We start from the raw sequence: 24,131 nt of genomic DNA, 5'->3' as shown, positions 1-24,131 counted from the left end.
ATAATGACTTCTATCATCAATAAGATTAGTTACTTTTTCATAGAATTACTCTACATGTACATATACAATTTATAAGAAAGCCTGTACAATGCTGAGAAATGTACTGCTTTCTGCTAGCTATATGCAATTTTGTGCATTGAAGCAATCACAAACACATACTGCCAGTCTCTTTGCATCATAGCACCGCACCATGCAGCCAGTGAATTGACATGACCAGATTTGGTGTGTGCAATAACTGCTCCTTGACTGCCATGCTGATGTGAGTCTAAAATCATCGCAGGCCCATCCTGGTGTACAGTAAATAGGAAAGCACGATCATCTGCAATAATTACACTACATCCAAGCTCAAGCTTCAAAGCCTCTCTGTGGAACAGTTCATCCAGTTGTAACTGTGGGTTTTGACCAAATATGTCCTTTTGGTAGAGTACAGTTTGCACACCACATTCCTCACCTGCCATTACAATTGCAGTTTCAACATCCACATTCACTGGATTGAAATCAAATAAATCTTCATGGATTTGATTTCCCTTGATCATTGCCTCCTCAAATTTACCCAGTGATGCACTACTAAGATTGTTACCCAAAGGCCAATCAAAGTGTGTTTCCATTACTAGCTTCCCCATGGATAGAGCTATGAAAACACAAGCATTGCTTCCTGATCTTCCATTGATGTTCGACTGTGACACTGTCAAGAACCATTCAGTCACATTTGGGAATGCAACTGGAGACAGTCCTTGAACAGAGACTGAAACTATATTCTGCTGCAAAACTGCTGGTGGGCATTCTGGGGTAACTGCTGGTGGGCATTCTGGGGTAACTACTGGTGGGCATTCTGGGGTAACTGCTGCTCTGGCTTCATCTACGAGAAATTATAAGTTAAAATTTAAAACCATTATTTCCATTTAAGTATACATTTTAGCAAAGAAATGTACGGTGAACGTGTATACTGTGCACATGGAGTGTCGTTTTCATTATATACACATATATTTCTTTGTAAAAAGTCATCAAGACTACTTGTCTTAAAAATTTATATCTTTATCAGTTTGAAAGCTTTTTCTTTCAAACAATCTTTGGAATTTACCTTTTTTATTATGTGACAAATCCAGTGGAAAAGCTGTTATTCAAAAATCAAGTATTTTGTTATGTTATTTTAGAGTGATAAGAGTCTACAGGATTTATGGTAGACATTTCTCATATTTAGGATAAATATACAGATATCGCCCAAAAATTTCAATGTACACGCACAGCATTGAACTCATATTATTATGGGATTGGGATATAATGTACTACTGAAAGCAAAAAAAAAAAAAAAAAGTAATTGTTAGGGATACACTGTAATGCCGTTGAACTAACAGTAATAGACAGACATACCTTCTTGCTGTTGTCTTAGCTCCAGAGCCTCAAGCCTGAGGTCTGTTTCTAGTTCTGGTTTCTGTGCTCCACCAGCTTTTTATTTGTGACTCTTTCAGAGGGGTCAGGCCAGCTGCTTTCATCGCATCAGTGACATCTGTAGGATTGGCTCTTATCTGTGATGCCTTCTGTCTATCGTAAAATAAAATCATTATATCCTTCTGTTCTTTGCTGAAGGTTGATCTTTTCCCTCCTTTCTTTATGGCGAAACCAGCATCTGGCTTATTGTTTTCGTAGTCTTCTTTCAATGGTACAAGGTTAGGAGGTGATTGGCTAGGCAATGGCTCTTGTATAAACTTAATGGAATAAGTGTCCTCTTCCTGATGAGTGCCAACCAATGTATCGGTGTCACCAGATGCAATCCATTCATCGCCTGTCACTGTGGCACCTGTGTTTCCTGCTATGCAAATGGTTCTCCCAGATATGGCTTGAAGTTGCTCTTTGGATTTTTTCAAAATATTCCCAACACCTGCAAGAGATTGCAAAAGCAATCCAGAAGCATGAGTGCCAGATGTGGGGAACTTGAAACTTCCATGTAGAGAAATATCTTTCAGGGTTCCTATTCCTTTAGGTGCTTGAGCTCGGTTGATATGAAGTTTCTTGCACTTTACATTCTTCATGGTCTGAAATGAGAAATCAGTACTCAAGGTGAATGTTATTTTGAAAACTTTTATGTCATTTATTTTAGTCTCAAAACATTTGTGTGTGGGAGAAAGTGACTGACAACAAACACAGCCATTTTAGCCAGTAATAATTTGTTTTAGTAGATGCATTCTAATGGGTGAAAATATAATAAAGCAGTTATGTTACATAGTTGGTCTACAATGCACTGGCATGTTTATAATAATGCATGTTAGATAAGAATTGAAAACTGGATACTTAGCGTACCTCTAGTAGTTGGGCCAACTGTTCACCTGAGACCAGATCATTGCCAACTTACACCCAACGCAGTAACTTGTGGGATATGTGGGCAAAGTGTGTGTCTAGTACTGTTTTGCCTTCACCTGCCTCAAAATTGTCGTATTCTTTCAGAGTGATGTTGAAGGACTCAATGACTTCCGACAGATAGAGTAAAACTGATGTATTGTGGTAGTGTGGTCCATTGTCTAAAAGAAAAAGATCTTGGTTTAAATGCTGAATTCACAATAACATGATGTTTTGCTTTTGTGATAGACAGTTAAATTCTAGTTAGAGACACTGATAGACAGACAGACAAACAGCAAAGGCATACTGGAAAAAACTTCTGCGTTTATATACATGCAAGCTTTGTTTTTTGTTTTTTTTTTGTAAACAGGATCTTTTGGGGTTGATTAACAAAATAGCAAAATTTGAAAGTTTTGAGATATAATGCCCTGGACTTTGGAAGAAGTGATAAATAGGTCCAGTGTCAGGGAGGATGAAAATGTTTGGGAGGAAGCACAACAAGAAAACATGAATTACTTACTATACTGGTTCTGTTAACAACAAGAAGGTTAATGCAGCATTGTTATATGACAAGCGTTTTTTGGGGGCCTCGCCAAAAAAATTGTAAGCAAAGAGGACAGATACATAAGAAAAAGTGTAAGAAGCATCATTTGTGTTTTTCTGCATTGACTGTGTTAGTATGCAGATTACCGTGAGAATAATCATGTTGTTCTTACCTGAGAACAAATAAACATGGAACCTTGGAAAGTTATTTTCCATCCATTTGAATCCTATGTCAAGGGCACTTTCAGAGAACCAAACATCTTGCTTGGTGTCATCTGACCACAAGTCTATGACTTCTATTCTTCTTTCTGTTTCAGAAATTTGTGCTATTACATAAAAGCCATGGAGCGAGATTCCTCTTTTCCCGTACCAGTCGCGTTGGATTTCTCTAGATCGCATGCATAGCTGCAGTTTCATCTTATAATCTATTATAACAACTGCTTCTCCAGGCTTTAAATTATTGAGGACATACCTTCAAAACAAAAAGTGAAATTGAAAAACTGGACTCCAATGACCCATAATATCTATTATTACTTTCAAATGCACAAGCACAATAAGCAACCTGCAATAAAGCATGTAATTTCTATAATAAAACAATCAGGACTCAGGTCATCATGTGTTTTACAATTGAATGTGAAGCTCAAAGTTTGAATTATGAAGAATGAAGTTTGAAGTACGAAGTTTGAAGCACAACATTTGTGGTCCTCTTCATCCATCGTAATCATTTTAAATAATATAAAGATTGTAGTACCTATCAAAATGTGCAAATGCAGTTAAGTATATATTTCAGTATTCGTGTTGCGAGTTTGACATTCTTGTGTGGGTGAAATAATGTGTTTCGATTTACTAGATGGTATACATGGAGCAAATGATAAATTACTTTTAATACTATTATCTGCAACTCATGGTAATCTTCTCATACCGGTAATACTCTGCTTGATGTTTGGTCCTTAAAATGTGCCCAATGTACAGCCAGAAATTCTTGTTGAAGTCATCTAGTGGTAGTGTTAAACTTTCTGTCTTGTCTGGATGTGATATGGAAATTGCCTGTTCAACTTTGCTTGTGACACTGTAAAATGCATTGAATTCTTGTGAATCCTTATCATGATCTTTGGTGCAGGCATCGAGGGCATGACTCAGACAGAGCTCAAGACAACTTGAGTGTTTCTGTGCCTGAAAGAAAGGTTGACAAAAAGCTTTTATAATTTTAAGCTTACAAATGCCACATTTGAACATGCAATCTCCCCTTTTTCTTCCAAAGAAAAGGTAAAAATGATGCAATTGCATTTATTATACAACCCTAGCCCAACCACTTCTTCATTATTCTGGCAGAAATTATTTTATAGATGCTTCCTCATAATATCAACTCACTCTTCAGAAAACTGACTTCTTCTCAAATTTATTTACAGTAATATGTAGAATATAAAACAAAAATAGAAATAGGATGAAATTATTTATTATTATTAATTATTTATTTACCTCTTTTGCAAATTTGGTTTTCAGGTATCTTTGCAGATTTCTGATTTCACTTAGGATATCTTGTAATGCTGGTTGTTGGGCATTGATTGACAGTTCCTTCACCAAATCAATGAGACTTGCAAAACTGGCATATCCAAAATCCTGGCACAGATTGCAGTCCTGCAAGGAGAGAGTTGCTTCTAAAGTTCTCAGGAAGATGGGTGTAAATGTATGTTCTTTTCACACCATCTGGGAATTCCATCAGATATTGTTTGATGATACCTTTGATGGAGTCTTGCCAGTATCTGACTGGACATTCTTCTCCCTTGACCATGACACTTCTACATGATGATGGCCTTGAAATGTCATCACGTAAAAGTAAATCGTACAAACCATCAAGAACTTCTTGGGTAACACACTGCCGTGTGAACTTCAGCGACGGTGGTGGTACTCCCTCTCTACCAAACAAGTTGAAATGAATTCTGGATGCAGTAATTGTGCTTTTGGCACATTGAAACAGTTTCATAACGTCTGAGAATACTCATTAGCAACTATAGAAAGTAATCTTCGCCTTTCAGCTGCATAAGTGCTTAATCGCCCCATCTTTAATGATGCAGCTGTGCGACTTGATATGCCTTGTTCTGTTGGTTCTTCATAAGAAATGCGGCTTGCACTTTTTTTCCTCCAATTTTGATAGGTTGTTTCAGTTTTTTAGCATTTTCTCGTATCATCTGGTTGTTTTCTTTTTCTTTGCAAGTTCGATACTCTTCTACCAATGCTTTGAGGAAAGGGTCAATTTTTGTAGAGTCATCATCAACAGAAGGTTTCCCAAAAGCTTGTTTCCACTTACGGGATTGTATCAGATCTGTCATAAGTTCTTGAAGAGCATCCTTATTGTGATCAACATAACAGTCCAGTATGCTGGAAATACTTTGTATTGTATTTGTCCTAATATCACTCTGTACTCTTGGTCCGTAACTTTGATAGGTTTTTCCAGCAGGAAGGACTTCAAATTGAGTAGCAGCATCTTTTGAAGTCTGAAAAAAGGTAAAATAAAGAAATTTTTACATAGCTTCTGTCATACACATGATACAGCATTTGTCCAAAATGCATGCTTTACATTATACCTGGTCATGATGTGCTTAAAAAAATGGGTGCATACACTTTTCACCATGATCTTGCTTTCAAAAATACCACAATGACATGAGCTTCTTTTCAACAGTTTTTGTAAAGTACATTAAAAAATTACGCTCAATGTCAAATAAATAAATATCAAAATAGCATAGATGAAACAATAAAGGAATGCAAAACACATAATAATATTATAATGCAGTATGGTTTACTATAGACTTAATTTTGTAATCTAACTCGAAGGAAAAAATTTGAACAATTTTGTTGTATATATACCTGTTCATCTGTTGAAATGATTTCATTGGTAGAAGGATTGATTACATCATGAACTCGTAGAGCCTACAAAAATAAATAAATAAATGAAGAATGCCATGATACAGCTTATCATCCAAAAATGTTTATCTACTTGAGGCACAAAATAAACAAGCAATCGGTCGCATTTGATATGTGCCTTCTAGTGTCCTATCATTTTTGTATTGTTTCAAACTACATACATTTATTTCAAAAACCGTTTTTGAATATTATGTGAAATTAGTTTTTGAATTTGAGGCTTGAGTATCAGATTGCTAACAAAAGATTCCATTTGAAATATATTGTTGTTCAATTTATATTCACCCCACTAACCAAACTTTAGTTTTTTATTACAAATTATCAGACTGCTTGTGTATGTTTGCAAGATAATGTGATCTTTGAACCCACCAAGCCTAAATTTTAGATTACTACATTTACCTCTCCTTGAACTGTGCCAGGGGTGTTCTGAAAAAGATGGATGTCATTGAAAGCTTCCACTGTTTAATAACAAACAACGAACAAAAGTAAATCAAATGGATGGTGCTTATCTGTATGCAGCTAAAAAATCAAGGCCATAGTACCTCTCCTTGAACAGCGCCAGGATTGTTGGGAAGAAGATGGATGTCATCAAAAGCTTCCATTGTCTAAAAAAGAACATGAAAGACTAAATAAATTCATGGATAGATGACTGGTTTAACTGAAGAATGAAGATAGTATGGCAATACTCTTTATGATTTGTTTTGTTTCAATCAGATACAAAAACAATAACAACAACAACAACAAAGATAATACTTCAAATCAAATCTCAAGCGTGCTTAACTTTTAACCATTCGTACCATCCCTTTTTCACCTTTTCATATATTTAAAACCTTTTCCCATTTAAAACGGCCACAAAATAGAGCTTTGTCAATTACTGTTTAGTGGTTCTGTGTATAGGACGCTTATACTTAGAAAGAACCACAAGTTATTAGTTACAAGATGCCGAGCTCATAAAAAAAGCTTACCTGGTGTAGTAGTTCCATTGAAATTCGTTTCCGACAGAAAATGCATATTTTTCTCTTTCTACCAAGATGTTTTCCATCATCATCAAGGCCGCAGAATTCACGTTCTTCTTTAGATGCGATTCTGAGCTGATCATCGTTCGGCAACACATGCCCCCACTCATCGTGGAGACCGCAACAACACGAAGCTTTTCGAGGCGTAATATGCACCCCGAAAGGAAACAAACTCAAATGAATCAAATGAATCAAATAAATCTCGGTGTTTAAAGTTTAAAAATCTCGTTATTTAAAGTAATAATACTCTATATTGAAGTGTGAAAATTTTCAAGATGGCGGCCATTCGCTTTTGCTTGTGGAATCTCTTCTCAAAGTCCCAGTTCCCCATTTCATAATCAGTCCACGTTTGGAAGAGACAATGGAAAAGGTACTGGAACCAATAATATTTCATAACATGGCGGGAAAAGCGAGTTTTTATTATATTTTTAGGCAGTTTTTGGTTTCTAACCAATCGCAGTAAAGGATTTTCATTTACTTATCCAATTATGATAATCGCATGCTTAACATTCCGCGCATAATGTATGCCTACTTCTTACACACATCATTACTTAATTTTAATCCCCAGGGACCATAACACAATATTCACATGACTTTAAATAGTGGCTTCATGTAGTTTTTTTTTAAAATCCCATCTCAAATCATACATACACTGAATCAGATTTACATCAAATACAACCACAGACCAAATGCGAAACCCACCCCAATGTGAAGCCCAACCTGCGAACGAAGCGATCCAGCGCGATCAGTGACTACACCCACACCAGCGCGAGTCCCGCATCTAGCCTATGACTCACAAATTATTCGGATTACAAGTACATGATTATATGTATATGTACATATATAGTTACTATTTTGTCCGCTAGGCATTCTGTTTCTTATAACAAAGGACTAATGTTTTCATATTTCTTTAGATGTGTGTATACTTTTGATTTATTTTTTGCAATCTTATATTCTAATATTTCATATTTTCTTATAATTTCCTGAAAATCTTGCAAAACTGGAATTCTTTGCTGAAGTCTGCATTTATACGTTACGAACTTCCACAGAACAAATAAGTAATTTACAAAGCTATTTTTACTGTACCCCAGTAAAACATTTTCAAAAGTCAATTCAGGGAAGTCCATGTAGATATTAATTCACAGACTTCCTATTTCATTTGGTGAATAGGTCAACGTTCCCTGGTCCATTTTATGTATAGACTATATGCTTTCCCGTTCAAATTTTACGAAAGCTCTTGCAAACAAACAATTTTGACTTTTTGTGATGTTAAGCATAGAGAAATATATAAATCAGTCTTTTTAATTGTACGAGCTCGTTGCATTGAAATAGAGTCGTTTTCTTATAAGTGGCAAGGGAAACAGCATGACTGTCCGCCATGTCAGCAACGTAATTAGCTGTATAGCCGAAGTGGTTTTCGTCAGTATCAGTGTGAAACAGTTCAGCCACTTTACACATGGTACGGCTACGGCAAAAACGGAATGTTTGCCGTAGCAATTAGAACGGTTTTCGTATAAGTGGGAAACGGACCGTAATAATAAGCTTTGTAGAAGGAGTGATACAAGCAATTCCCGTTGAAGGAAACTTTACTTCAATAGTAATCAATGGCGTTTAAGAAAATCAATTTCTACCGCGTAACATTTTTCTAGTAGCTGATAATGCAAGTGTGCATAATAAAATTGCAATATGCAGAATTCTTTATCGAAAAAATTACCAATTAGCGCGGCAAAAAAGGCCGCGTTTTCCTCTAATTTTGTAGAAAGGAATCCTGAGGGATAATCTGAGATAGTTTCGCATTATCCCCATGTTTTACTACGCGGGAATAACTTGAGATTAACCCTTCGCTTTCCCCGAGTTTTCCTTCCATGTTATCCACTCATTTTGCCGACTTGTAAAACGTAAAGATAACATATTTTACGATAGATTTTCGTTACGTTATCCAATACAGAAAAATGCATGTGACCTATTACATTTGCTCACTTTTTACCAATGCGATTATGCGTGTGCATATAACATACGAATTATCGCGTGGGGTAAAATGTAGGTAAAATTCTAACCCCAATAATCACCCCCATTTGTTGCGTTTTACCAACGTTATCTTGTTAAGGGATAATTGGCAATTTACTGACATATTAACGTTGTTTTACCGATGCGATTATGCACATAATATACGAGTTATTCCTTGCGGTCAATGTTCTGCATTTCAATGAGTTGCCTATACACCAGTCTAAGATTCTCCACATCACTATTATCAAGAGTAAAATCTTGAATTGGATGCAATGCTTGAACGAGAGTAAAATCATTCCATTCTGCTAAGTTGAGTTCATTGATTGAAATGTTTTGTTGTCTTTTAAAAGCATAAAGTAAGTGAACTGGATCCAGAGTTGTCTTTAAAGACCCTGTAGACTCTTTATCCACAAAAAAACGTTAAAAATATTCTTTGTGCATTTCTGGCATCTAAAATACTTTTGACTTGATTTGTGCAAGGAATTTCCTCATGATTTGAATTTCTATGGAACGGTTGTTAGTGTTATTCTTTCCCAGTTTCCATTGTACCGTTCAAAGCTAAAACGCCAGAATCCATGAAAGGGACCAAAGTCATGCATACACTCCTTTAAATGTCCATGCAAGTGCACAATAGGTGTAACAGCTGATGCTCCATACAGTTGTTCAAATTTCTTTAAAAGTTCAATCAAGTACTGATCACTCAACTCAATGTCTTCAACAGTAACTACTTTCTTCCCAAGCCACTTACAGGTATTAACAAAAATATCCAGCAATCAAGATGTTCCTTGGCAAGAATGTCATGGAGAGCATACATGGAGTATACAATTATCCAATTTTGCCACTGGTCTGCTGTAAAAACCCCAAAACTATGTGCAATGTTTTCTGGAATTCGTCCAATGTCTTGAGGAGTAATCATAAAGTCCACAATTGATTTCATCTTTTTATAGTGTTCATCACTTAGCAATGGTGATTCCTCTTTTAGCCAGATATTTTTCGTCATGTGTTTTGCTGTCCCAAGATATAAGTTATGCATTGGATCTATTACAAAAAATCTGATGCAATCAAAATAATCAAGTTCATGAAGGACAGAGTACCTTGCACCATGTTTACAACACTTAGTTTGTTGGCTTGTAGGAGATGTTTCATGTAGTGTCACGTGCTAAATTCTTGTGTTCATCTGAAGTTGTCGGAGTCCACACATTACGATTAAAACCAGAAAAATTTAAAATTCCATCTTGACAAAACTGCTTTTTGCATCTAGAGCAGCCTTGGTTTGCCTAGCCTGGCCATATGCCTGATAAATCCTATTTTTCTTGATGCTGGTATATCACAGGTATCACAAATCAGAGCAACTTTAATGACTTTCTTTAAAATAACTGTTACACACACAGAAATTTTCTCTTCCTTTCCACAATATATTTAGTTCATCAACCAGTGGTTTCAAAATTGTATTTGCCTGTGAGGTTAGGCTCAGATGGTCCAGGTAAAATGCCTACAACTACTACATTTTCTAATTTATACTTTTCCTCTCTTGGAAGATTTAGCACAACCATGTAAAGAACACCAACTGATCCTGGCGTATGTTTATGTGGTTGAAACCAATCAACATTTAATGACAATGAAAGACTATTTAAGTGTGATAAAAAACCTGTGCTAGATCATTCTTTTTTTATACGTTCATGATGTATATCTTACATAATGTTTTCTGGAGTTTGTTTTTCTCTCCATTCTTGACATTTGCTCCAAAATCCAGGACGTTTAAAAAATATTTGCACATATTTTATAAGAGAATTATAAGGATAAACCATTCTTGGATAAAACATGGTTTTATTCTGGCAGTGAACTGCTTTTAAAAGAAATTCTCCACATGGCCCTTAAAAAAGAAAAAAATGATATATAAATATGGTTTCTTTGAATACTCGCATCTGTAAAATAGCCATGTCTATTTTGTAGAAAATAAAAAAAACCCAGGTATATACAAAGTGTATTGTGTGTGCAGATATTGGTCTCTAAATTTACTTATTTTCACAATAGACCAGGTGACCAATGTAATCCTTTAGTTAAATATTACTTTGTTTATTTTTAAATATTAAGGTCAAAACATCAATGCATTGATTACTGTAGCTATTGCGAGACTGGAGTGAAAGCCATGTTTTGGACATGATGTATATTATAATAATAATGATAATTGGTTTATGTAGTGCACTTTTTCATGTTAATATGTTGAAAGGCACTTTACATATGAAGAGAGGTGGTTAGTATGAGGTGTAGGCACTGAGGGTGGTCACTGCCAGGATTTCATTATGTCCTCAGTGGTTGTTTTACCACCACTGTTTCACCGTTTTTAATTTTTTCAGTGATTGACAGGTAACCTCATTAGTAATGACTAATCAACTAAGGTTGCCATGATGCAGTTACAGTACAGGTCAATGCCCAATACCATGACGAATAGTACGTCTGCTTGTTTAGTTCTTCTTTGTCATTATCCAATCAGCCTTGCAGAATTGTCTCATCTTATTTCAAGATCAAATAAACACTATTTAAGAAATACATTATTAATGGTCACATTTTTGATCTCTGTTCTATGAAAGTTTATATATCAAAATTTATGTCGAAACATTCTGTAAATTTATTTAGACTAAAGTTAACTAACGTCCAAGCCTTGCATCGCGACGCACTAGTTTGCGAAAGAGAAGACAGGAGACATTGGTTTTGGAATAATTTTGGCCACGCTAGTGGCAAGTTTAATAATCAATAAACCTCTATAATCGTACAAAATACCAAAACCCAAAGAAGCTATGTCTTCGGCAAAGGTGGGGCGAGAATAAACACGCCCATCCTAGATTAACTAAATACGATAATCCAACAGGTGGGCCGCAGGGGTGGAGGTGGGATAATTTTACAGTGAACTTGCTCGACTGCGAGAATAATAGGAAAGAGGCCTCGTGGTAGTAAGACGCACCTTAAGTACTGCTACATAATAACAGTAATCATATCCTATTGGTCGACTTGAGATATGCGGATTCATCTAGTTGGATTACCGGATCTAACAACAGTATAATGTTTCGACATAAATGTCATTATGCTGTCAGCATAATGTTCTGTTTTATGTCGAAACATTCTGTAAATTTATTGAGACTAAAGTTAACTAACGTCCAAGCCTTGCATCGCGACGCACTAGTTTGCGAAAGAGAAGACAGGAGACATTGGTTTTGGAATAATTTTGGCCACGCTAGTGGCAAATTTAATAATCAATAAACCTCTATAATCGTACAAAATACCAAAACCCAAAGAAGCTATGTCTTCGGCAAAGGTGGGGCGAGAATAAACACGCCACAAGCCACATACTGTGGCGGCCCCACCAAGGGGCGAATCAAGGTGCGGACAAGGAAAGAGAGAGTTAAAATTAAACCATATAACTGGACCAGAGATTGACCTGTGAAGAAGTAGCCCATGTCTAACCAACTTCACGAGCCAGAGATTTAGCGTATGCGTTCCTTGCCTGCTAAAGCAATCTACCGAAATATGATATAGTATATATAACACGAAATATCCGATTCAGATTAAAATGGCAGATAAACGGCCCTTGACTGGCCCATTAAATTGTACAAGAGATTGACCCTTGAAGAAGTAGCCCATGTCTAACCAACTTCAAGAGCCAGAGATTTATCGTGTACGTTAATTGCGTGCCAAATACTCTACTTAAGTATAATATATGTAACACGATATATCCGGTGGCGATAACACAGATAAGCAGCCCCTGACTGACCCTACCTGTGTCATCAAGCGGACGCGTGAACATGTTTGAAATTCAATTTCCAGCGGCCCAGAGTACGTTTTTGGGCATCAGAGAAGCCATTGTCAGCAGCGTGGCAGGCGGCGCCGATGCGAAAGCTGTGGCTCTTGTACGCTCTGGGTCGAGGCCACAGAATATCAAACACCTTTTAAGATCGGTGTTAAACTGTGACACCGTAACTGGACTTCCATCTTGATGGCAAAAAAGTGGCCCCGCCAGCCCTCCTCTAAGATGACAATATTGTGAGAGAGATTTGACGGGACAGAATGGCTGGGAATCTTCACGATCGATTAACACGTCAAAAGGCCGGCGCCTCGTGTTATGTTTGTAATCAATGATGGTAATCTTAGCTGAGTGGAGGTTACCTTGGGTCATCAAGAAAGATAAAGCATTAAATTGAACAACCGTGTCTCTAGACTGTGCACTCTTGGCAGCTAACTCTCCTACACGGAAAAACCCGTAAAAGGCTAACAAAAACATAGCAGAATAGAGGACTCTTTGAAATGCAGAAGAGTTGGTATGTCTGAGGGCCTGTACTAAGTCGTGGAGCAGTGGGCGAGTGATTGGCAACCGTACATCAAACGGGCGCCGACGATTTAAAGCTGTCACGAGCTTTTGAATTAAAAATGCTCTTGTCGGATCTTGAAGCCCTTGCAGCTTGTGTAAATATCCGATCGCGGATAAATATGATGAAATAGTGGAACAAGCCAATTTCTTAGCCGAAAGGTATGAAATAAACAAAGCTGTTACATCGGGCTTTAGAGGTAAATTTGGTTGAGGAGATCCGTAGAATCTCTGGTGAAAAGTACTAAAAACCGACCAAGCTCGCCGATAAGAAGTACGAGAGCCCTCAGACAAAGCCGAGCGTAAGAGAACACCTAAGTTAGAGACCAACTCTCCGGCAGAAGGTTCGCGGGTATCGCCGTAGCGCACTCGTCCGCGTCGGGCATGAGCTGTTTGAATTTGTCTACCTGTAAGCGGGAAATTAAATCGGCACGACTATTACTTAAACCTGGCACATGTTGTGCTCGAAGTAAGATATTATGGCGTAAACAACTCAATACGAAGTCACGTGTCAACATCATAATTATCTTATCTTTTGAGGTCTGTCGATTAATTATTTCAACCACGGCTGCGTTGTCAGTGAAAAACGTAACACACTTATTAGCCATATTTGACCCCCAGATATGTATGGCAATAACAATAGGAAAGAATTCTAGAAATGCGATGCCAAGCGCCGCAAAACCAATGCTTACCAAAGATAGCCCCGTAACCAAGTGATGCCGCGGCATCTGTGTATAATTCGATGGTAGAAGACGTCTCCCATTTTTCACCCAGAAAAAACGATTTGCCGTTGTAGGCGTCTAGAAATTGACACCACGTGATAATATCTTTTTTGACTTCCTGAGTTAAACGAATATGATGATAGGGATTATGGCGACCCTTGGTAAGATCAATCATGCGGCGCAGGAAAGCGCGACCTGGAACGATCACAGAGCAAGTAAAATTTAAAAGGCCTAATAAGGATTGTAATTCCCTTAGCGTTACTGACCGCTTTTTATAAAACGAACGAAGAAGAGTGTGACATTTTTTAAGCTTATCATCAGGTAATCGGGTCTCGCCTTTGACAGAATCTAAAGTAATACCCGTGAATTGTAGAGCTGTCTCAGGGCCCACCGTTTTCTCTGGAGCTAATGGGACTCCAAGGTAATCGCACATGCCCATGAAATTATTGAGATCTGTACGACACTTATCCTCGGTAGGTGCAATGAATAAGAAATCGTCTAAAACATGTAACACAGCCGACGCACCGAGACGTGTCAACGAGAGCCATTCTAGAGATGTACTGAAAGCTTCAAAAATGGCACATGAAGAAGAGCAGCCCATAGGTAGACATTTGTCAAAATAATACATGCCATCCCACTTGAGCCCCGGCAAAGGATAGTCAGTAGGATGAATTGGAATAATCCGAAAAGCTGACTTAATATCAGTTTTCGCCATAAAACAGCCTGCCCCCACACGTTTAATGGCAGAAATTGCCTGACCGATTGAAGCATGTACCGATGAACAAAATTCGGGAATAAAATCATTAACTGAAGAGCCTTTAGGATATGATAAATGGTGTATTAAACGAAATTCCCCAGGAACTTTCTTGGGAACTACACCCAGGGGCGAAGTCCGAAAATTAGAGAATGGAGGCACCGAAAAAGGACCAACAATTCTGCAGGCTTCGCATTCCTTACGCAACTTAGATAAGGTGACTTCCGGTTGCTCAAGAGCGCTCTTGAGATTCGGTGAGATGAAAGATAAGCGTTTACCCAGAAAATTAATACGAAAACCGAAACGAAAACCGTTGCACAAGTAAAACTTTAAAGGTCGTGGATATCCGTCCAAGAGATTTTCAAGCCTTGCCACCTTTATTGGTGTTACTGGCTGGGTGTGAAGGAGAACGTTTGTCGTTGGTACAATTGCTGGCGGAGTGTTTTCCACCGCATCTGCAACAAACGTGCTCATACTGACACCCTTTACAAAATTTTCCGCTCTGAAATGCCCAACACGTTCCCTTGGGGAAAGGGGGGTTGGTATTGCGAAAACGGTTTCGCTGAGCCGGCCCTTTCTCGGCGCCTTGTTGGGGTTTACGAAAATTTGTGACCGCCCCAAGCCATAGCTCCCAATGGATTTGGTCCCAAGGAAAGGAGTCGGGGGCAGACTGTCGGAGATAGCGAAACTGCTCGTCGTAAAACGACCAATCACCCGACTTGTGAGCTATATCCCTAATAGTCTCACAGTATTTCATTAATGGCGCGGTTTGGTCCGAGAATTTTTCACAGAAATAATTTTACAGTGAACTTGCTCGACTGCGAGAATAATAGGAAAGAGGCCTCGTGGTAGTAAGACGCCCCTTAAGTATTGCTACGTAATAACAGTAATCATATCCTATTGGTCGACTTGAGATATGCGGATTCATCTAGTTGGATTACCGGATCTAACAACAGTATAATGTTTCGACATAAATGTCATTATGCTGTCAGCATAATGTTCTGTTATGTTATAATATACCTCTTCTACTCCTGTGAGGGTGATTTGGCCAGGAAACAAATTTGCATTTAGCAGAAACCTTGTTGCCAGAACGCATTTCAAAACAGTCTTCATACTTATATAGGGATTTACGCTTACATACAACATATTTATAGAAATCGTCATCAGTAATCCCCAATGCTTTTTTCAGCTTATAATGTGACTTTCGAAACAATTTGGAAAGTGCAGCCATGGAATTATCGAACATCCCCAAGAACCAGAAGAAGTGGGAGATGAATTTATTAATACTGTAAGGGCAGTGTCAGTGATATCATATTGGCTCTGCCAAGAAGCAAGGAACGACATCGGCCATAGCACCAGCACTTGATAAATTTCATAGGGTAGCCATTTTGTGTTAGACTTTCTGTGAGATGATCTTCCTCCTTCTCTTTTGAATCCTGGTTGACGATTTCTATACTCGTAATTGTGTAAGCCTAAATGGTACGCCACTAAAGCCACCACCATTTGGAAATGCGATAAGGAAATCTCTACCAAAAAAAAGGTAAAGTGAAGACAAAATGAAGTTGGCTAGTATCCTCTTTCTTATTAGTTGTTCAATTTAATTTGTTAGTATATTTGTATGTAAATAATTAATTGTTGGAAATGTCTTTATTTTATAGTATCTGATGATTTTACACGGCAATATGTTTATATGCATGCTTAACTGCTAAACGATATGTCTACAAAAACTTAAATTTCAAACTCTCTGCACAACCTTCCAAAAATGTATCAACTTTACAAAACTTTGCTTCGCAAGTAATTTATCAATATATTTTCCCCAAATCTCAAGATAGCAGCATTGACACATGCCAAAATTGACATGGTTAGTGTTGTCAAAGAATGTTGAAGTAACAGCAAAGATTAATCTTGAGACCAATAAAAATATTTATAGCTCGCGATAATCACTAATACAGTTACTGTAATTCATGGTATATAATGAGTAAAGGTGGTCATGCATTGTGCTAGCACAATATGGAATATCCACTTTAATAGTTATTGCCCTAGACTGCACTAAAGTATAGAATACAAAAGGTATAGATATGGCACTCCATGTTTTAATTACTATACTATTTAAGAAAATAGGATAGTATTTAAAAACAAATATATTTTGCAGGTGGGAGTACTTGCAACCACTAAGGGTAACTCATTTATTTAATATTATTTACCAACATATGAACCATCAACGTGATCTTCGTCATTTCTGTCAGTGCTGATAATGGAGGCAGTAATCAAGTTTTCCTCTTATAATTGATAAATAAAAATGGCATAAGGAAATTTTGTAATGTAACTGGGAGTACTTGCAATCAGTAAGGGTAACTCGATACAATATAGTACATCTTTAGTCACATTTCCTTTAATGTTGGATTACATTAAACTATATATTTAGATCATTGAAAAGAATGAAAATGCTTATTTGGTCAAACAAACAAAGCTGAATATAAGTTGTAATGAAAGCAAATGCCTAGAGCCTAAATAAACCATATAGATTCCTATAAAAAACTCATTTATATAATATTAATTACCAATATATGGACCATCAAATTGATCTTCTTCATTTCTGTCCGTGCTATCATGGAAGCTGTATTCAAGTTTCCCTCTGATAATTAATAAAAATAAAGTAAGAATATTTTATAATGCAAATGGGAGTATATTATTATATTAATTGAGAGTATTCTATTTTTTTAATTGCATACCTGTTAAATCATTGGTTTTGCTTATCACAGTTTGAAAATGAAATCTCAATTCTTTTTTATTTAACGGACATATGCATGCATGTTTGAATGCATTCTCTTTGTCTGTTGAAGAACTTTTACCTTGTCAAAACAAACCACTACATCGAGAGAGTCCTGCATTTGTCTTTATGAAATGAATAACTTTTCTTGTGAGCCCTTCATTTTCTTCAATCAAGCACTGACTTGATATTTGTTTCCAATTTCACACGTTTCTGTACATTGGCTGCACTGCTTTCAATAAAGGCAGTGCATGCGTTGTCACCAAAGAGGCAAAGGGTAAACTACGGGACATAGGTGGGTGGGTGTTGTGAAAGGACATAAAGTGCACATGATCATTCGTAAAGTTGGAAGGATCGTGATAAAATGATTCTTTAGAGGTCTTCGCTGGTTGGGCCAAAAAGATGTGATAAAGCCTCTTGCCATCACTACACAGATTTTTCTTTGCATCAGAATTGATGTGGAATCATTGCCAACCTTCATATGTGCAAGACACTCCTTCCATTTATCCTGAAGTGTCTCTGAGCGCAGAAAAGAATGTAAGGAAGAGTTGCTCCATTGCCATTTCTTTCTCTGAATTAGAATGATTTCACCCAAACGATTCTGACAGATGGTTGTCATTTCATTGCAGTACAGGTACAGCTACATTAAAAATTGGTGTAAACTTAGAGAAATATCTATCACATTTTGTGTTGACCACAAGGAAATACATAACATAAATACAATAAATGTATTTCTTCATTGCTTCGCATGTGTTTCGTTAATATCAGGTCCACGTTCTCAGCCAATTGATGAGTCTGTGTTGTTTTCGCTGGCTTCAGAACGCGTACATTTTCACTAAGAGAGACGTAATCTACATCATAGTCATTTCTTACTTAACGATATCGTGAAAAACAGGTTGTAAAATGTCCTGGGCTTGCGAAATGCTTGTATAATACTGCACTGTGTCGGGATTCGTTCGAATACCTTTTGGGAAACCCCCACAACTTTCAAACCTGCAAGTGTTAATGATGGTGACGTCAAGTAAGGTATTTGAGTGTTTTTGTTGTAGCTAGTAATACTAAATGCTGGTCATCTTGAAAATGTAAATTTAAAACAGCTTTCATGTAAACCATGATTAAAATAATGATGTTCTTTAAATACTGTTTCCATGAATCAGTTCAATTTGTATATTTAATTAAACCTTAAAAGACGTCACATTTATTATTAATGCTATCAACCCATTAGCTAAGGACAACAATAAGAACACACTTGGTGGGGTAAAGGGGTAGGGGATTGAGCACTCCAGTCGCAAAAAGTTGTTGACATAATATGCTGGTCAGAAACTAATATTATGCGACAAAGAGAGATGATAATTCTCTCTTAAGGGTGATAATCCCTTGGCCGCCGAAGGGGTAATAATCCCCTCTTGGAGGTGATAATCCTCTGAGACCCCACTAGTTCCCACGGCAACATAGCTATAGGGGTACCGATCCCCGGAATAAATAGCTGCCATGAGTCTATGGGTGAAAGTGTGACCAGCATGGGAGCACTTAATCCCAAACTCTGACTTTATTATTTTTATATTTTACTGATTTAAACAATTCCTAATGATTCACCTTTGAGAGAACAACAAAAGTATTTAAATGCAGTCTCATTAAAATAAAGGCTAAAATTGATCAAGAATAACAGTAACTTCCTATTTACAAATGTATTGACATTAGACAGTGAATCAAGATGTCAAAGTCCTCCTCGTATGTTACAAACGACAATATCACAATATCTATAACTACTAAGACTGTATACCTTGTCTTTGAGTGCTAGTGATTGAGAAATCCTAACAATACAAAAGGAAGGGTGGGAGGGAATTTTGATTGTTGTAAAGCTGAACAACAATGAATTACTGAAACCTAAGCCAAACATACTAATCATACTTTGATCGACAGGGAGAATAACCGGGATGTGACTGGACAATATATTTGATTGCACGTGTAAGCCTTGTGGGCTCACACGACCTTCGTACCCTCTGTATTGTTAGCATAAATGAATCATTGTTTACTATCAACTTGACTCTATTGAGCTAATGGTTGTACCATTAACTGTAATTTATATTCTATAAATTTGCTGCATATTGGAAGTATAAACCTTCATAACTTAGAGACGCATCACTCAAATCAAGAATCATTTTACCATTCAACTATTCACTTCATGCAGAACCAGTAGTGAAAGTATTGTCAAAGGGTTCATGTACACCAGTACTAATGCTCTTACATTCAGATACCTGTTAAGTTTTAGCTACTATTAAATATTATTTTACCTTAACAGTGTATTTAATTTTAGGATATGACAAATTAAAGCCCTATGGTTTTCCCATACATGGGTGTATATGTGGGTACAGCAGAAAAATCCTTTGGCTTGAAGTAGTTAAGTTGAACAATAATTCCAAAATCACAGCAAAGCTTTATTTAGACACAGTTCAAAGATTAAAATGATGCCCAGCAATTGTGAGATCAGATTGTGGGACTGAAAATGTTTCCTTGGCAGCAATGCAATGTGCTCTTAGAGCCTCGCATCAGGATGAGTTCTCAGGGAAAAAAGCCCATAGGTATAGTCGACGAGAGACAAGTTCATGTTATTTAATATAATTACTAATCTGTTTTAAGTCTGTAATTGTGTAATGCAACATTTAAATGCACCTTTTGCCCAAAATCCAATGAAACCATCTTAAATTACTTTACTTTAGTTATATTTCCCAGTTATATTGTTTGCATTCTAAAATATAGATTTATAGCTTTGTTTTTTTTTTATATTCCAAATTTGTGCTTATCATGTATGCAAGCACTTAAAGAACAAGACATTTTTATTTCAAAATTCGCTAATGTATTACATGATATTGTATTATTAAGATTGGCCTTCTGATATACCATAAAATGACATTAACCTTCTTCATGGTGATCATTATACATTTCTATAACTTATATATAAGAGAGTCCATGCTCCTGCCTGGCTTTTTTGTGGATAGACCTATAGCGTAGTAGCTTTCCTGGGCCCTCTAGCTCCTTTTCGACAGCTGCCTTCACTTCATCATCTGGGATGCCTTCGCAATTATATAGGAAAATTCATTGGCTGACGAGGGAATTCCAAGTTAAATTCACGAGAAAAGGCGATATCGCCTTTTCAAGTGATTTCAACTTGGAATTCCCTCGTCAGCCAATGAATTTTCCTTGAATCCCATGACACTATTCAATCTAAGCGAATATAAAGAAGAAAAAGGAAAAAAATCGTGCGAGTTCAAGAAAACCTTGGCCCACGAAGGAAACCATTCTGATGCCATCCTCCCAACCAATCGGAATTCCGCTCAAAGGTGAGCGTTTGATCTTTTGGTTTGAACCTCGTGGCAAGCAGAATAATATTTGCTGCCTCCATATTGGCAACTTTTCTCTTTTTTCTTGTTGCTGCAAGCGTTAATAGTTTTCTCAGCGTCTAGCTGAATACTAAAATTTGGGAACTCAATTTTTGCAATTCTCAAACTAAACAAAACAAAGATAGTGTGACAGAGGCTAAAATCTTATTTGAAGTGAATGCGAGAACAACAACAACTCGCGTCATGGGATTCTAATAAATACCAAAATGACGAAGCCGTCGGTCGAGCGAACAAAGACTCCACCTGACTCTGTGAAATCTCGACTTATGAAGTTTAGAATCTGTCGCTTTTGCAGGCCCTGTCGAACATAATCCTGCAAAGACTCCTCGATTCTGTCGTTGTCTTTCCAAGGCCCGCTCTTTCGTCCATTTGATTCGCAAACTGTTTTAAACTTACACTTTGAAGGAATTCGGGAAGATATCTACTATGATTTTACACGCTGGTAACCAGCAGTGCATGCCGGGATAACCAGGGCGCGCAAAGGATCGTGGCAGCGTCCGGCTGCAGAACGCTGCCACTAAAAACGATTTTACTTTTGATTTTAAAATGATTTTGAATTTTATTGTTGATTTAATTTTTAAATACATTTAATTCAAAAGAGCAATTTAATCTTAAGTTTATTTTCAGTTTTAAGGGTCAATTTTAAGTTTAAGTTTATTTTGAAGTGAAAGTGAAATGAAATTAAGAATAAAATACTGCGCTTTTTGGTTGAGCTTGGAACGGCTAAAGTTTTATCGATTAGTTTCCTAGGTCAAACATGTAGTTATGACGTCACAAATGAAAGTTGTTAGGCTACGATTACACTGTTGTTACGCGCGAAAAGATGGCGGTTAATCAGAAAGGGCGCACTTATCGTAAAGGTTCTCCTTTAGATCCCGATCTAAGAAGTCTGATTATTGATGAAATATTGTTAAATGGTGGTCATCAAGCGACCGGTTATTTTCCTGGACAATTCTTGCTGATTGCTAACAAGTTTAGGGTCAGCAATTCAACCGTTAAGAGCTTATGGGAGATGTTTTGCAACCGAAATACTTTAGATCCACTTCCTAAAAAGGGAGGTAATCCAAGTCAATTGAACAATGGAGATCTTGTTCTTATAGAAGTACTGATAAATGCCAGCCTTACCATTACTCAAAAGGAACTTCTGAACGAGCTTCAGCAGTATGGTAACATTATTGGCAGCACATCTACATCCGCTATTTCTAAAGCGCTACGTGAACGTATGCCAACCGGTAAAGCCTACTCGCGTAAAAAAGTCTCCTATGTTGCAGAAGAAAGATTTACAGCAGTAAATATGATTTACACACAGATGTTCATCAATTATCTCCATTCGAAAAACCCAAACAAACTTAAATTTTTCGACGAAGCAGGGCTAAAAGTTCCAGATTCCTACAAACGTGTTTATGGTCATGCGCCAAAAGGTGAAAGGCGTGTCGACTTCGTTAGACGTCATGAATCGCCTAATATAACGTTAAACCTTCTTGCGGGGATTGAAGGCATTAAGTACGCGAACATTGTTGATGGACCCTCCGACACGATACACTCTGTGAAAAGCTGGGTATACGAGTCTTGATATTCTCGTATACGAACTCGTATATTTGAAGAATACGTAAGTATACGCAAGTATCCGGTAATCGGATATCTAAAGTGTAATGGAATATGCGATTTCGTATACTCCCGTATTCGGACTGTTTTTCCCTGTCATGGAATATCAGGGGTCCTCAACATTCAAAATGAGGACGAAAAGTGTTTCCTTTGGTCAGTACTAAAGTGGTGAACTACACCAGGTATGAACCGGAACCAAACATGGATGGGATAGAGTACCCTGTCAAGATCGGTCAGGTTAAAAAAATCGAGAAACAGAATCCAACCATCAGCATTAACGTGTTTGGGTACGAAGATGGTGAACTATTCCCCTTGTACATTACCAAAGAGAAAAAAGAACTGCACGTGAATTTACTACTGTTTTCAAGCAGCGACACCTGCCACTATTGTTTGATTAGAGATTTAGACAGATTATTGACAATGACAATGACAATCTTTTATTTAGCACCGTAATTATCACATAAGATAAGTTAGGACAAAGAGATAAATTGCCATATATTTAGGTGCAAGCTAACTGGAATTAACCTATATAATAATAATAATAATAATGATCTTTATTTAAGCACGGTAACTCTATCAATATCAAGATAAAAAACTTAATGTTGCTCTACCTAGAGGCCGTAAAAACTATATTAACAAATGATAATTATGTAAAATATGCAAATGCTACACTGATACAATAAATATACGATTGAAATAAGATAATAGGTTAATTAGATATATTTCGTAGAACTAAAACGATTAAATATTAGTTGTCATCAGTGCAAAACCTATAGCTTTTTATTTTCTTTTTAAATACTTTTAAGGATCGTTCTTCTTTTAATGACTGAGGCAGAGAATTCCAAAGCCAGGCTCCAGTAAAAGCAAAACTATTTCTGAAATAGTCAGTTCTGGCTTTTGGAATTTGTAAATTTTTAGAAGAACGCCTTAAGTTGTAAGATTGAGTACCAATCTGGCTGGAAAACATATCTTTTAAATAAGATGGGACGATATCATTGACGATTTTGAACATCATAATGGCCTTTTGTTGCAGTCTTTGTTCATTTAAAGGTATCCATTTGAGTTCATTAAAAATTTGACTCGTTCGTACGCTTAAATACGGTGCGCCAGTAATTATACGGGCTGCACGGTTTCGTAGTTTTTGTAACTTGCTAGTTAAAGTTTCGTCGATACTGTCCCAAACTAAACAGCAATAGTTAAAGTAAGGCTCAATTATGTTCTTATAGATTTTGATTAGATAGGGCCTACTTAAAATTGGCTTAATTTTCTTTAACGTGCTTAGGTTACATGCAATCTTCTTTTTAATGTGCTCAACATGAGAACGCCAAGTCAGACTTTCATCAATATAGACGCCGAGACATTTTGTTTCTTTAGATCGTTTTAACACGGTACCGTCTATAGTCAGACATAAGTCTGTGTCATCTAAAGTAGAAATTCTTTGACGGGAACCAATTAACATAAATTCTGACTTTACAGCATTCAAAGTGAGTTTGTTGGCACAGAGCCAAGAAGCTACATGTTCTAAGTCGATATCCATTTGATTATTCAGGTTATTAATGCCACAGTCAGAAAATGATAAAGTCGTATCATCAGCATAAAGCCTAGTTGTACTATAGTCGAGGCAACGCGGTAGATCATTAATGTAGATTAAAAAGAGAACTGGGCCCAAAATTGTCCCCTGAGGTATACCAAAAGAGATG

At 37.0% G+C, this 24,131-nt stretch overlaps 1 protein-coding gene and 2 pseudogenes across 1 annotated transcript; all 3 read right to left on the bottom strand.

The window, feature by feature from the left end:
* Positions 1 to 113: 113 nt before the first annotated feature.
* LOC116287831 (uncharacterized) lies at positions 114 to 6,779 on the bottom strand (annotated as a pseudogene).
* Positions 6,780 to 8,987: 2,208 nt separating this feature from the next.
* LOC148908394 (uncharacterized) lies at positions 8,988 to 16,158 on the bottom strand (annotated as a pseudogene).
* Positions 13,471 to 15,129, bottom strand: LOC148908395 (uncharacterized). Its single transcript, XM_089035193.1, has 2 exons — positions 13,872 to 15,129; positions 13,471 to 13,747 (listed from the first exon to the last, which is right to left on the bottom strand). The coding sequence occupies exons 1-2, from the start codon at positions 15,127 to 15,129 to the stop codon at positions 13,494 to 13,496; spliced, it is 1,512 nt and encodes a 503-aa protein (XP_088891319.1). The 3' UTR covers positions 13,471 to 13,493.
* Positions 16,159 to 24,131: the final 7,973 nt, after the last annotated feature.

This window comes from Actinia tenebrosa, unplaced genomic scaffold (assembly GCF_029948245.1).
Source record: "Actinia tenebrosa isolate PJP-AT-01 unplaced genomic scaffold, QUT_ActTen_1.0 PGA_scaffold3__52_contigs__length_22856419, whole genome shotgun sequence".
Lineage (NCBI taxonomy): Eukaryota > Metazoa > Cnidaria > Anthozoa > Actiniaria > Actiniidae > Actinia > Actinia tenebrosa.
Note: the sequence above shows the minus strand (reverse complement) of the source record. Positions and strands in the feature narration are given on the sequence as shown.

Coding starts and splice junctions, on each gene's coding strand:
- LOC148908395 (XM_089035193.1), bottom strand. CDS start 15,129: ATGAGCACGTTTGTTGCAGATGCGGTGGAAAACACTCCGCCAGCAATT. Junction 13,748..13,871: donor TGGTTACGGGGCTATCTTTG/GTAAGCATTGGT, acceptor CTGACAACGCAG/CCGTGGTTGAAATAATTAAT.